At 43.5% G+C, this 15,858-nt stretch overlaps 1 protein-coding gene across 1 annotated transcript in view; it reads left to right on the top strand.

Annotated features, from left to right (window-relative positions):
• LOC126149760 (uncharacterized) overlaps positions 1 to 15,858 on the top strand; it is a 53,596-nt gene that overhangs the window by 13,503 nt on the left and 24,235 nt on the right. The window contains exon 4 of the mRNA XM_049915832.1: positions 13,823 to 13,947. Coding sequence (XP_049771789.1) covers positions 13,823 to 13,947 — 125 coding nt within the window. The remainder of the gene's footprint in view (positions 1 to 13,822; positions 13,948 to 15,858) is intronic.

Here is a 15,858-nt window from a genome sequence, read left to right as displayed (position 1 = left end):
TCATTACTAAAGGGACTTCTCTTAGTGTCACAGAAGTCCAAAAACTTATTAGTAGGGTTGGCAAACCATCGTGTAGAAGAGAACGCCTTCAGGTTTGGCTAAAGTAGAACTTGTATCAGATGGTGATCAATCTTGGCTACTCATAAACTTCATATTGGCTTATTTGATTTTTATGCTGACAATATCTGCTGACTTAGACAGAGGTGTGTTAAATGAACAAAACTTATGGTGCTTCACAGAAACATCACCCATACAAATGTCGGTAAGTAAGATAATCTCATGTACTGTCTCGTTGCTGTGGTAGATTGTCGCTGACAACTGCCTGTGACTATGGCGTTATTGTGATCTGTTGGTAGCAGATGCCAAACTGTCATGGTGGATGCGTGTCTTAGTCCCGTGTGGCAGAGCAGCAAAGTGATGTACATCTACATGATTACTGTTGCGGATTCGGTGGTCGAACCTGGGACTCCAGATGGCCGAGCTGAAGCCGGGACCCACTGCGCCGTATTTCATCAGAAAGCCGAGCAAGTTCAAGAGCGTCAAGGGGCAGTGCACAGTGATACAGCGGTATCGGTAGCATTGCTTTATTCAGCTAATTCACAGTATTCGATGGATGCAGCGTAGTGTCGGCGTGCCACCTGCACGAGTTCAGCCTGCTGAGCAACTCCTGGTATGCCGATGCTGCTGCTGTTGTCATGAAGGCCGCTCAGCTGGAAGTCAGCCGCACTCTGCCCAGTCGCCGCCAGCCTGAGTCGCGTCTGGCGCTGTGCAGCTGCCCGCGATTCCGGAGACTGCTGTAGTCCCTGGTCCTCACCGCCCTTCACCCCGTTTGGCCTGCTCTGTCCGACTATGGGACGAAGGTGGATGTATGGTCACCCGTGGCCCTCGGGCCGCCGCTGCTCCCAGGGTAGGACCGGACTCAAACCCGCGCCCTCCTGGATGCGGTGCCACAAATTGCCGCTAGTGGTGCTTCCCGGATGGCAACACCCGCCGCCGCCACTGGCGCTGTGGTAGCGCTGCTGCGCCTCCCTCAGTGTACGCCTCACCGGGGTCCCGGTACGCCAGGTGGGAAGCGAACGTGGCCCGTAAACTGGAGTGGAACCGAGCCCCTCCTAGACCCACTGTAGACCACTGTCACTGTCCTCTTTGAGTGATCTCCAAGTTCCACGCTGCCATTCTGTTCCGACCCAGTGTTGTGTCCCCGGAGACGGAATATACCCCAAACAAGTACATAGAAACTAAGTACACGTTTATGTAGAATAGTCATAACATTGCTGACAGACTGGCCTCTATAAGTGAAGAGCAGCACAGGTCCGTCACAATGCTCGACTGACTTTGCACACTTCTCTGTCCCAAGCTAAAATCACCTGTCTATTTATACTGGTTTTCCCCTCGCTTTTGACGTAATGTCAGATAAATTCGCACAAGTCAGCCACTTACAAATCGCCCTCCTGGCTCTGGCCTAGTGCTGTGGCTGTCATTATCCTGTGGCTCCGATGCTATTGTAACGTTCGAACGTGTTCCAGTACTTTCTTAGCCGCGATAGATCCCTTTTGTGCATTAGTAAAGGAATGCAACGTTTCCAAAAACTCTAGGTGTAACGTGGAGTTCAAATATGTCAGATTCTGCACTGGTAATATCTCTAGAACCCCTTCCAGATAAAACAACATTCTCTGTGACAAAGTTAAAGCTGTTTCATCCGTACATGATGCTGGAAGACGGAAATCCTCCCCCACAATCTCACAAATCGTAGCATTTATAGTTATTACATCCTTCTGCAGTTGCAACCTCCTTCTTTTATCCGCTCTCTGATTGGTATAACAAGTGACCAACACCCATATCGGCGTAAATACCGAATATAACCAATGCCTCCCTACCTTCTGGAAGTAGGAATGTATCAATAACTCCTCTTTCTCACAATCTGAGCCATTCGTAATCCCCAGGAACAATCCAACTTCGATTAGGGCAAATCATCACTCGCCCTGCGAAGAAAAGGAACGAAACATGCCTGTACCACCTCTTTTCCACTACAAGTTACAACTACATCGTACGACATCCTCAAAAATTCCGGACAATTCACTCAGCCTCTATCGAATTCTCTGAACAAATAAAATAGTCTCCCCCATTCTGTGACAATTCGAAAGTTTGTGCATTCAGTTCTCGAATCCTGTCTGAGAAAACCTCCGCTGTCTCATTAACTAATGCACTTAACTTTTCACAACACAATCTGTTTCTGGAACCTCTGGCGTAACCCACCCTCAAGCTCTGAAAACATCCCCACATTGTTCAACGTTTCATGATACAATATGGACGACTTGGTTTCCCTTATCAAGTGCAACTTCACCACTCTCAACATTACAGCATCCGACAACCCATTGGCCTCAGCCATTGTGATAATGTTATTAAGGAATACCGACATATCATCAATTGCTTTACCGGAAAGGGGTTAATCAATGCCACGATTGCTGGGTCAAACCGTCTATGACACTCCACGACCTGTTTCGCTTCTCGCAGTGTCTCAAATCTCCTTGCTAATTCTTCATATTTTTCTTTGTCACTTATCCTCGCCTCCGACAATACCCGAATTTGCTCTGTTAGAGAGGCTACAGCTTCCGCTGTAGTCACTGACGCAGCCTCCGCTGCTTGCCTTGTTCCCACCATTCTTGCTTATAACTCCACTGTAGCCATTAATTTCACTCTGCTACTCCTTAAACTTAGTTCTTGCGGTGAATCATCGCCCATCTACATTCTGAACAATTGCGCATCAAATGACCAAATCTCTTACAAATAAAACAATTCTTTGGCACTCACTTTGTACACGGTAATCCGTGTCCTGACAGGTTACAAAAATTACATCTCTTAGGCGCTATGTTATCATCTCTCCCATTTCCCCTGAATCCAGATAAATCTACAGCCTCCTCCAGCCTTACAAAAGACACCATTAAAAAGTGCATCCTAATTAACAAAATAATTACACATAAACCATAAATCAAACGTCACTCACTCATCCACCTCGTGCTCGTGTGCAGGTGAACAGTCCTGCTTTCCTACCTATATTTGTATGGACCAACACCTCTAGAACGACAAGACATAAAAAGAAGTGCATGACCACCCGTCACGAACGCCACCAAACACCTCAACTAACCCTCTACACCGGCACATCTCAATGGTACTTGCTCGACATAAGATGTGGGAGTGAAAATCCGGTACCAGCGTTGCAACTGGCACCACCTCTGACAAAACTGTTGTGGGTTTGGTGGTGGAACCTGGGACTCCAGATGGCCGGGCTGAAGCCGGAACCCACCGCGCCGTACTTCGTCAGGAGGCCGAGCAAGTTCAAGAGCCTTAAGGGGCAGTTTAGAGTGATACAGGGTACGCCTCGCCCGGGCCCCGGTATGCCAGGTGATAAGCGAACATGGCCCGTAGACTGGAGTGGAACCGAGCCCCTCCCGGACCTGCTGCAGATCTCTGTCACTGCCCTCTTTCAGGTAGACAGTGTGATCTCCTAGTTCCAGGCTGCTGTTCCATCCCGCCAGAGTGTTGTGTCCCCGGAGGCGGGATATATCCCAAACAAGTACATAGAAACAAAGTACAAGTTAATGTAGAATATTTCTAGCATTGCTGGCAGACTGGCCCCTATAAGCTTACACCAGCACAGGTCCATCCAGACGCTTGACTGACCTGGCACACTCTGTGTCCCAAGCCAAAATTGCCTGTCTATTTATATTGGTTTTCCCCTCGCTTCTGACGTAGTGTCAGAGAGGCACAGAAACTATTGCAGGGATAAATTACCACACGTCAGCCACTTACAAATCGCCCTCCTGGCTCTGGCCCAGTGCCCTGCCTCATACATCGCAATAACTTCAAGCAACACTGCGGTTTCCTGCCTTGTTGTTGCACCACTACAAACAAATCGTGCGTGCAATACCGCCGTCGCAGCTCCGCGCCCGCGAGTTTCATGTTTAGATTGCCTGACCTGCTGGCTATCGACTGTTACCACACTTTGCCAGCTGCCCCATATTCCATCGTCCAACCTCACCTTCATTGAGTTTTGATAAAATTTCCCTTTCCTTCGACTAGGACTGACACTAGCAAAAATGGTTCAAATGGCTCTGAGCACTATGGAACTTAACACCTATGGTCATCAGTCCCTTAGAACTACTTAAACCTAACTAACCTAAGGACAGCACACAACACCCAGTCATCACGAGGCAGAGAAAATCCCTCACCTCGCCGGGAATCGAACCCGGGATCCCGTGCGTGGGAAGCGAGAACGCTACCGCACGACCACGAGCTGCGGACGATTGACTGACACTAGCGCAGCACGCTTTAGTGCCCGGTAGAGGGTTCTTCGAACCACCTTCACACTATTTATCTACCATTCCACTCTAACAGCACATGGGAAATGTAATTACCTAAACCTTCCCGTTCGACTTCTGATTTCCTTGTTCTATTGCGTTTCGCATTTCTGTGCAGGTTGGCGGCAATAAGATATTTTAGCAGTCAGAGGAGAAGGTTGGTATCTGTTAAACCAGGGGTCTCCAAACTACGGCCCGCGGGCCGAAACCGGCCCGCGAGGGCCGGGAAACCGGCCCGCGTTAAGTGGCCGGACATCCCCCGTATCCGGCCCGCCAAATATTTGAGGTGGTACCTATACTGCCAACAACTGAGTTTCGAGGCCTATCGCGACCAATACACCACGACATTGGCTCTGCTACTCGCTACAAGACTACATAACTACACTTATTGCTTGAAATAACAATGCGTTGACATACTCTACCTCTGTTACGTCTTGCAGTAATAGTGTTGCTAACAATGATTTTGAGATTTCGTTAACTTTGCAGGACGCTTTCGTGAAGAATGTGCAGTGACATACTTTTTTGTCGGTGAAATTCTCCAGAATAAAATACGCCAGAATTTCGGTCAGGTACGTCCACCAATCAAAATTATTCAATTAAATAAAAATCGCAGTTCGTTTCAGTGCTAGCTATTCCCACAACCTTAGATTTTTGCGATTTCATCTTTCCTTTAGCCTTACATTACGGTGATGATGGAGTGCTAGGGTGCTTTAATCGCACTAGGTAGATCTTGGCCCTTATGACTTCGTGGAGGAGTCAATGTGGCCTGCAGACTAAAAAGTTTGGAGACCCCTGGTTTAAACGACTGCGTCGCCAACTCGCTCACTACATCCGCGAGTAGCTTAGCCCTATTTCACGATATTACAAAACGAGCTGCCCTTTCTTTGGGCTTTTTCGATGTCCTCCGTCAATCCTATGTGGTAAGGATCCCATACAGGACAGCGGTATTCTAGGGGGAACGGATAAGCGTAATCTAGGCGGTTCCTTTAGCAGACATGTTGCGTCTTCTAAGTGTTCTTGCCAACAAAACACAGTCTTTAGTTCTCCTTCCCCGCAACATTATCTCTGTTATCACTTTGATTTAAGTTGAACGTAATCGTAATTCCAAGGTATGTAGTTGATCTGACAGCCTTTAGATTTGCGTGACTTGTCTTGTAACAAAAATTTAACCGATCTCTTTTAATTCTATGTGGATGATCTCACGATTTTCCTTAGTTACAAACAATTTCCACTTTTAGCGCCATGCAGTTATATAATGAATTGGTTTTGATCTTCTGCTGATTTTACTTGATAGTAAATTACGTGATTGGCATGGTATGTGCGAGTAGCTAATTTGGAGGGACGAAATTGACTCGTTAATCGGATTTAATTTCAGTCGGGAAAGCTCCTTGAATTCTGATGAGTGCTATTGCAATCTTTGTATAAAAGTCGTAGAGTATGAACAACAACTTCACTGAATAACAGCCGGCCGCTGTGGGCAAGCGGTTCTAGGTGCTTCAGTTCGGAACCGCGCTGCTGCTACGGTCGCAGGTTCGAATCCTGCCTCATGCATGAATGTGTGTGATGTCCTTAGGTTAGTTAGGTTTAAGTAGTTCTGAGTCAAGGGACTGATGACCTCAGATGTTAAGTCCCATAGTGCTTAGAGCCATTTGAACCATTTGAACTGAATAACAAAGAGCTTTAAAGAGCTTTAATAATACAATAGTTTGCAAAACATAAGGGCAAAAGTAACATAGGCTTGTTATATAATTTCCAAGTAATATCCAAATATATTATATGTATGTACTTATATATGTATGTATATTTGTGTGTGTGTGTGTGTGTGTGTGTGTGTGTGTGTCTGTGTGTTTATGTGTGGATGTGGGTGTTCCACATCTCCTCCTAAACTACTGGACCGATTTAAACCAAACATGATCCACATATGCCTTACTGTCGGGCAACAATCGCTGTGGGGAGCCCGAACCACCTGTGTACCACAGTTCAGCAGATATGACGTCAAAACCAATGAGATGCGTGAAAAACTGCCGCATCCTGCATGACGTTTAGATTTATTACTTTTGTGCCACTAACTCTATTTGCAATAAATTTCGCAGACAATATGCACATATCCGCTAAGTGGACCTAAAAAATTATGTCATAATACCGCACATAATTCGGCAGGTGTGACGTCATAGACCCTAAGATGGTTGAAAGACTGTCGCATCGAGCATGGAGTATAGATTTATTACTTCGTTCTCATGAAGTCTATTCGCAACACATTTTGTAGACGGTATCCAAATATACCACTGAATGGATCTACGAAATTATATCATCGTACGACGCACACTTCCGGAGATATGGCTTCATAAAAATTAAGCACATGGCCAGACGCGGCGTGGTCCTGGCGTGGTCCTGGCGTGGATGCACAGCTGTATATAAATACCTGCGAAACTGTCGGTTTCTCTGCTGGTAGCACATGTAGCAACAACTGCCACAGTATACTACAGAACGTAATTGAAAATAGTGCAAAGTGACACGAACAGAAATGAGTTTCATTCAAAGACGATACTTGCAGTGAAGTCACTGTGATTCTTGACCGTCACATGGACATTACAAAAGGATTGACATAGTTCCCAATAGGGTGTGTTATTACCACGCACGACAGTGCATGCTCTCTAATGTGCTCAAATGCCAGCCACAATGTTGGTAAGGAGTTCTTGTCTTACACATTGCATTGCTTCACCATCGCTGTTGATGACTGCTAGATGGTCGTTGGTGCATGACATCATGCTGTATTACGTCTGCCTAATGCATCACACATGTGCTCGATGGGATTTCATTTGGCCAATCCAGTCACCGAATATCACCTTCGCCCAATATCACCTCGTTCCCAGTCTCCTCCATCTTCGCAATTTGATGTGGTCATGTATTTTCATCCATCAAAATAAAGTGGTGGCCTAACGCACCCCGAAGATATGCACATAGAGAACGAGTACAGTATCAGAACAACATTAACCGCTGAGTTTTCCGTATTCAAAGATCTGTGTGTCAGTATGCCCAAGCGAAGTCTCCAACAGCTTAACACCTGAACGTCACAACTGACCTTGGTGACGGTAGTGGCTGGAGAGAATAGGTCATCAGACTGGACAGATAGGGCTGTAGCGAACGTCTACAATGCAGTCACACCACTGACGTTGAAAAGTGTAGGGCAGGGCGTGGCAGTCGCACAAACATTTACAACACGTTAACTCAACATGCAAGCAGCCTATCGATGATTGTAGCCAATGGACTCGTAACCTACAATTACATTTTAAGTTATTTGATTAAATCTATAACCCCTCTTTGTATGGGCTGGACATAGTGCAATTAGTGCTTATTCATATGCGTGGGAGGCACCCTGGTTAAATCTATGGAGGATAAGGTAATGACAAGTTAATGGTTTGACGATTAGAAGTATAGCTTCCTTCCACGGTTGTAAGGCGTCAGACAGACAACCTACAGTTTGAATATAAAACTGATCAGAGTAGGAGACAGCGTTATGCGCTGCAAAAGCAAACACTTTTGTGAAAGGTTATAGGTTGTTGAGATAAGGAAATGAGTTAGCAGGGACCCCAGGACAGATAGAATTTGAGCGCTGGGGCGATTAATGGCTGCTGACTTGAGATCTGAGGTGTTAACAGCCTTACTGTGATGTGAAGTTATAGTTTGAAAACTTGTGAAGCGATGCATTGGTAAACGTGGGGGGGTTTCAAGTAATTATGAGCTCTGTGACGAGGAAGGAGAACTGAAAAATGGTTCAAATGGCTCTGAGCACTATGGGACTTAACAGCTATGGTCATCAGTCCCCTAGAACTTAGAACTACTTAAACCTAACTAACCTAAGGACAGCACACAACACCCAGCCTTCACGGGGCAGAGAAAATCCCTGACCCCGCCGGGAATCGAACCCGGGAACCCGGGCGTGGGAAGCGAGAACGCTACCGCACGACCGGAGAACTGAAGGGACATTGGAGGTTTAATGGGATGGAGGCCCAAGAAAATGAGTAAAAGAACTGAAACATTACGGATGGGCAAAGTCGTACAGGTAGGATGTGTAGAGTCTTGTACTGCAAGGAAGCGAGGGGGAGGATGTTGTTTTGAGTGGCCGGTATCCTCTTTCTACAACAAGAATGTACACTTGATTTGTTACAGTTCTTTATTTACATGAACTGGGAGATTTACTTAACCTGAGTAGAGTCCATGTTTTGTGGTACAAGCTCATCAGCGATAGTCCTCTTGCAGATAGTAAAGTACAATTCTGGTTCAGGTAAAATAGTCTCACTGTGGTCACTAATCTGGTCGCTATGTACTGTCGTAGCCTGTGACGAACTGAACCTGCTCTGCAAGTAAACTGACAGACACCAAACTGGATGCTTGAGTGAGGCCCACCGAACAGCGGCGGCGGCCTAAATACTTGCTGTCGATAGGGCGTTGGCGGCATGTTGCTTGTGGGTGTGTCTCTGGCCGCTCTCGTGATAGGTGCGCTTGATACAGCTCCTACTAATGGATCTTCTCACTTCATCTTTGCCGACCGGTATGCTGGCGACACTTTACACCAGCACAGGAAGCTACTGTTGCTTTGCAAAGAAGAAATTTGGAGCGGTTGAGAGGTGGTCCTCCTAGTTAGGCATGAGACGGCTGAGGAACAGAATACTTTAATGGAGATGCTTCAAAGAATTTTACGTCTCTAAACTTCGGTTTTGCTTATCAGAAATATAATTTCGAAGTCCGAAACGTGTTACGAGTGAAATTTTATCAAATGAACTACATAATGCTTGTCAATTTCACATCATTCAGTAAAGCTTTGCTTCACGCAAACGCAATGGACTATTTATCTCACTGATTTTGCCTATACTTAATGAACATAAATATGTCAGAATGTAATAAAATTTGCTCTAACAGAAGCAATGTAGCTATATTAACAACATTAACCGACCTTCATAACAGCATGAACAATTAATTGAAAAATCCATTTTTTATAAAGATTGTTGTACGTAAAACTGGCTATCGCATTTATAAACGATATCGATACATTTTAAGACAGTACTTCTGGTCTATGGTAAGTATATGTCTATGGTAAGTAGGCACTTTAACAGTTTCAATCGGCACTCCTTGCATTCGATTACGAATATATTTCCAGTGGCTTCCTGATAATGTCGTTGTGGTCTTCAGTCCGAACTGGTTTGGTGCAGCTCTCCATGCTGCTCTATTCTGTGCGAGTCTCTTCACCTCCAAGTAACTGCTGCAACCGACGTCCTCCTGAATCTGCTTCCCTCCAATACTAAACTGGTGATGCCTTGATGTCTGAGAATGTGTCCTATCAACGGATCCCTTCCTTTGATCAGGTTGTGGCACAAATTTCTTGCCTTCGCAATTCTGTTCAGTATCTCTCATTAGTTACGTGATCTACTCTTATAATCTTCAATAGTCTTCTGCAGCACCACATTTCGAAATTTTTATTCTCTTTTTGGTCTAAACTATTTATCCTCCACGTTTCACTTCCATATATGACTATACTCCAGACAAATACTTTCAGAAACGACTTCATAGAACTTAAATCTGTATCCGATAGTAACAAAATTTTCTTCTTCAGAAACGCTTTTCTTGTCATTGCCAATCTGCATTTTTATCCTCTCCACTTCGGGTATCATCAGTTATTTTGCTGCCCAAATAGCAAAACTCTTCTACTTCTTTAAATGTCTCGTTTCGTAATCTAATTCACTCAGCATCACGTGATATTATTCGACTACGTTACATTATCCATGTTTTGCTTGTGCTGATGTTCATTTTACATCCTCCTTTCAAGACCTGTCCATTCTGTCCAACTGCTCTTCCAAGTTCTTTGCTTTCTCTGACAGAATTACAATGTCATCGCCAAAACTCAAAAGTTTTTATTTCTCTTACCTGAATCTTAATTCCTCTTCCAAATTTTGCTTTGGTTACCTTTACTGGTTTTTCAATGTACATTATAGAATAACATTGGCGATCGGCTACAACCTTGTCTCACTTCCTTCTCAACCACTGCTTCCCTTTCACGTCCCTCGGCTCTCATACAGCCACCTGGAATTTATATAAGTTGTAAATAGTCTTCCGCTCCCCGTATTTCACCCCTGATACTCTCACAATTTCAAAGAGAGTATTCCAGTCAACATTGTTCAAAGCTTTCTATTTCTATCGCTTGCACCTTGTCCTGCGATTACGCAAGGGTCGGCCATGGTTAACCGGATTTGGCATGTTAATTTGAAGAGGTGACCGGACGCCCTTCCTGCCGTCACCCCATACCCCACAGGACGGAATCAGTGTATACCAGCTGTCTGCATCGAGTGTAAATCGTGAAATAGTGTGCACGTCTTTCAAATGTCTGTGCGTCGTGTAACTGAGGCGGGACGCGGGGGGCCAGCCCGGTACGCACCTAGTAGGATGTGGAAAACAGCCTAAACACCACATCCAGCTGGTCCGGCACCCCGGCCGTCGTCGTTAATTCGCGGGGTGGATTTGATCCGGGGCCGGCGCGCCTGCCCGAGTCCAGGAAGTAGCGCGTTAGCGCTCTCGGCTATCCTAGCAGGTTGTTAGAAAGCTTTCTCTAAGTCTACAAATGCTATAAATGTATATTTTCCTTGCCTTAAACTTCCTTCTAAGATACGCCGTTAGGTCAGTATTGCCTCGCTTATTCCTACATTTCTCCGGAATCCAAACTGATATTCCCTGAGGTCGGGCTACTACCATTTTTTGTAAGGAATGCGTATTAGTATTTTGCAACCACGAATTGTTAAACTGTTAGTTCGGTAAGTTTCACACCTGTCAGCAACTGCCCTCTTTGTAACTGGAATTATTACATTCTTTTTGATGTCTGAGAGTATTTCACCTGTCCCATAGATCTTCCGCACCAGATGGTGCAGTTTTGTTGTGGCTGACTCTCCCATGGCTATCAGTAGTTCTGACCGAATATCGTCTACTCCCACGGCAACGTTTCAGAGTCTGTCAAATTCTCCTCGCATTATCGTATCTCCCGCCTCATCTTCATCTACGTCCACTTCCCTTTCTATGACATAACCTTCAAGTTTATCTTCCTTGTATAGACCTTCTAGGAATGATGGTTTTACCTGCGTGTCATCTTCGTTGCTTCCTTTGCCAGAAGCAAAGAATGACTTTCTACAGTAAAAAACGCAGAACTGACTAAGCAGAAAACAATCTTACCAATTACTGAATGAATCGAAAATGAAGTTATGGGAGTCTAAAAGACCGATTGTCATTGCAGCGGGAGGGAACAAAGGTCTGACAATGGCAAGGTGCTGAGTATACAAAACATGAACAAAACACGAACTTTTAACCTCTTTATCTTGTCTCAGAGGCACTGAGTGATATAAACAGTAGTAAACATTTAAGTTGTAGAAAATTCCAGTCATTAATTTGACGTGCAGCTATTTATTCACCATTCAGTATTTGGTACATTCTTAACTGTGATGAAAATTTAAAAATTTGTCCCAGAGGGTCTCAGAGAGCTATTAACATTTAATTGTCTTGCTTGAAAAACAGACGTTAGAAGAACTACCATTTGAATGACACTTCAAATATTGAAAGAAAAAGTATGAATACGAAAATGTTTGCTTCAACTAGCCTTATAGAGTAAGAAAATGAGTCTTAGCAAGGCTCACGTGTTTTAGAACAATAACACACAAAAGAGCAAAAAGGACGCGATTGATTCGTAGGTTTAAGAGTGATCTAAGTTAGCTAAAATAGAACGCATCAGCCAACACAAGAATACCGAGGTTAGCTCAGCCCACGCATCACACAGTTGCTTGATTCGGCTCACATTCTGAAAAAAACACAGCGAATACATTCAAACCACATAACAGAAATAATTTAGAAACTGAACTCGGCTCTTTGACCTTGCCATAGTTGACTTGAAGCACGGGAAACTGTGTATGTTTGACGAATGAATGGTCTAAAGTTAACAGTCAATTGCAGATACAAACGTTTTATAACAGTTTCAATACATGAGGATACTGTAGGAAACACATGTAGAATTTTAGAGAATCAGTATTTGCACTTAATCAGGTAATAACGGAACTATAACTGGGTAAAATACTGGCCTTTTCGCAGCTCCCTTAACATCAGCTCGGGCGTGTTGCTATTAGCAGGCATACTAATACACATTAAGAAAAAAGGCCAAAAGAAAAGCTGCTGGCGAAAACTAAACAACGCTATAGGCGAGAAGCCAAAACAGGTTTCAGTGACATGAGCTTAGCACAGGAATAGAAGTTTTTTCGAATCGTGTGTAACATTTAATCGCACGAAAGACAAGGTGGTCACCACTTATTTCTATACCATTCGTTGATTAAATAAGAAATACGGGCAAGACCACATCAACCAAGGTCGCTGAAATGGAAACTATACCATCTCAAAACGTCCAGCCCGCGATCTTGAAGGCAAATGAAAGCAGTGGTTCTTCAAAATGGCGCAGGCACGCTCTTCGTGGTAAACGACTTCCAACCGCAATACGCCGACCAGACCTCCGCTTTCAGCGAGCGACCCCTGTCAGCATCCTGAACAGCCAGAAAGAGCGAGAGGCGTCGCAGAGAATCGGCCGTGTTGGTAAATCTCATCCAAGAACCACAAGGCTATCCTCTTGGAACACCAGAGAAGCCGTCGCTGAGAAACGAATTGCAGAGAAGTTCTACGAGTGGCCAGTGTCGATATAAGCACACGCACAGCTCTATAGTAAATCTGCTGTTATGTGTCTATTCAAACCCACTAACCAGCATGGAGCCTGAAAGAAGCAACAGTATAATGAACTAAATATAAATTACTAAGAAATGACAAAATGTTCACATTCCCTATATCACATTGGTTCATTACACAAACCTGTTAGTGGTCGTCTTAAACCTTGCGTAGTGTTGGTTTCTGAGTACTTTTTCTAATTTCTAACAACAGACTGTATCTATAAAGTTGATGGATATCAATAAATACAAAACCCACTTTTTTTAAAAATTTCATCCTGTAACACGCTAAAGGCTAATGAATCTCGCAAATGTCAAAAACGAAACTTAACTTTCCTTACAGGATGGAAGCAACTTTCCTTTGTCCAGGAACTGACTGTGGAATAGTTGGCGTTCCTTCGGGTCTATTCAAACCCACTAACCAGCATGGAGCCTGAAAGAAGCAACAGTATAATGAACTAAATATAAATTACTAAGAAATGACAAAATGTTCACATTCCCTATATCACATTGGTTCATTACACAAACCTGTTAGTGGTCGTCTTAAACCTTGCGTAGTGTTGGTTTCTGAGTACTTTTTCTAATTTCTAACAACAGACTGTATCTATAAAGTTGATGGATATCAATAAATACAAAACCCACCTTTTTTAAAAATTTCATCCTGTAACACGCTAAAGGCTAATGAATCTCGCAAATGTCAAAAACGAAACTTAACTTTCCTTACAGGATGGAAGCAACTTTCCTTTGTCCAGGAACTGACTGTGGAATAGTTGGCGTTCCTTCGGGTCGGGAAGCAGAATGCTACATGACAGATGGCCTAGATGCGTGTTGCCCCACTGGAGTACGATGTGGTGAGTGACTAAAATTAAATAAATTCATTATATTCATTACATCCAATGTGGATTTATTAAATTGTTCTACAAGTTAACATTTATTGCTGTCTGTACTAAATATCCTGCAGAACAAGTATGTAGGGGCCATAAAAGAAATAATGCTAGGAATTCCTACACGAGTCACAGGCGCTGTCAGTCTCTACTTTACATTTGTCTTCTAGGAAAGGTTTTAGGAAACTCCTCTCCTATCTACTTGTGGTACAATGTCCAAGGACAGGGGTTGACGGGAGAACGTACATTGCAAACGTTTTTGTCGACTGGTCTTTTAATACTGCAGTTGCTGTGTAAAAAATAACAATTTCACAAGTCGTAAATGTACTTGCAGAAATCTGCAGACAGTGAAAACTTTCATGTTCATCTACATCTACAACGATACTCTGCAAATCACATTAAGTGCCTGGCAGAAGTTTCATCGAACCACCTTCACAATTCTCTATTATTCCAATCTCGTGTAGCGCGCCGAAAGAACCAACACCTATATCTTTCCGTACGAGCTCTGATTTCCCTTATTTTATCACGGTAATCGTTTTTCCCTATGTAGGTCGGTGTCAACAAAATATTTTAGCATTCGAAGGAGAAATTTGGAGATTGGAATTTCGTGAGAAGATTCTGTCGCAACGAAAAACGCCTTTCTTTTAATGATGTCCAGGCCAAATCCTGTATCATTTCTGTGGCACTCTCTCCCATATTTCGTGATAATACAAAACGTGCTGCCCTTCTTTGAACTCCGTCAATCCTATCTGGTAACGATCCCACACCGCGTAGCAGTATTCTAAAACAGGACGGACAAGCGTAGCGTAGGCAGTCTTCTTAGTAGATCTGTTACATTTTCCAAGAGTCCTGCCAATAAAACGCAGGCTTTGGTTAGCCTTCCCCACAACATTTTCTATGTGTCCTTCCAATTTAAGTTGTTCGTAACTGTAATACCTAGGTATTTAGCTGAATTTACGGCTTTTAGATTAGACTGATTTATCGTGTGACCGACGTTTAACTAATTCCTTTTAGCACTCATGTGGATGACCTCACACTTTTAGTTATTTAGGGTATATTGATTATGTAATGATGTTAATTATATAATGGTAAGACGGCCATTGGGAGATGTGTACTCTGACTATAATTTATTGGTTAAGGAATGAAGATCAAAGAAATTTGAGAACGGCTGGAAATTATGGAGATGAGAGCAGGATCACTTAAAATGTGGAAATCTTTTTGAGAGTTTCACAGGGAGCATTAGGCCATGATTAATTGCAATAGAGGAAAAGGACACAGCACAACTAGAATGAGTAGCTATGAGAGCAGGATCACTTAAAATGTGGAGATCTTTTTGAGAGTTTCACAGGGAGCATTAGGCCATGATTAATTGCAGTAGAGGAAAAGGACACAGCACAACTAGAATGAGTAGCTTTGAGAAATAGTGAAAGTATCAGAAGATGAATTGAGCTGAAGGACATGGGCCAGTAGAAGTCTTGGAATAAATCATGGGATAATCAGTTTAAGTGACAAAAGGAGAAAATGAGAAGCTGACAAAAGGTAGTACAGATGTCAAAAACATGAGTTTGAGGAAGTGCAAAATCGCTAAGCAGCAATGACCTATGGACAAAAGCAACTTTATAGAAGCATGTATACCTAGGAGCAAGACAGACAACGCCTATACGAAAATTAAAGAGTACTTTGGACGTAAAAGAAGCTGCTGCATGGATATCAAGGGCTCGTATGGCAAGCGTGTACTAAAAAAGAAGGGGAACTTCGAAGATATAAGAAACACATACAAGGGCTATAATAGAACAATTAACTTCAAGACAGTTTAACAATATGAGAAGATTAATTAGATGAAAGTAAGAAGAACTTGATAAACAACTGAAAGATCCG

The sequence above is a fragment of the Schistocerca cancellata genome, chromosome 2 (assembly GCF_023864275.1).
Source record: "Schistocerca cancellata isolate TAMUIC-IGC-003103 chromosome 2, iqSchCanc2.1, whole genome shotgun sequence".
In the NCBI taxonomy this organism is placed as follows: Eukaryota; Metazoa; Arthropoda; class Insecta; order Orthoptera; family Acrididae; genus Schistocerca; species Schistocerca cancellata.
This window is presented reverse-complemented; position numbering and strand designations above follow the sequence as displayed.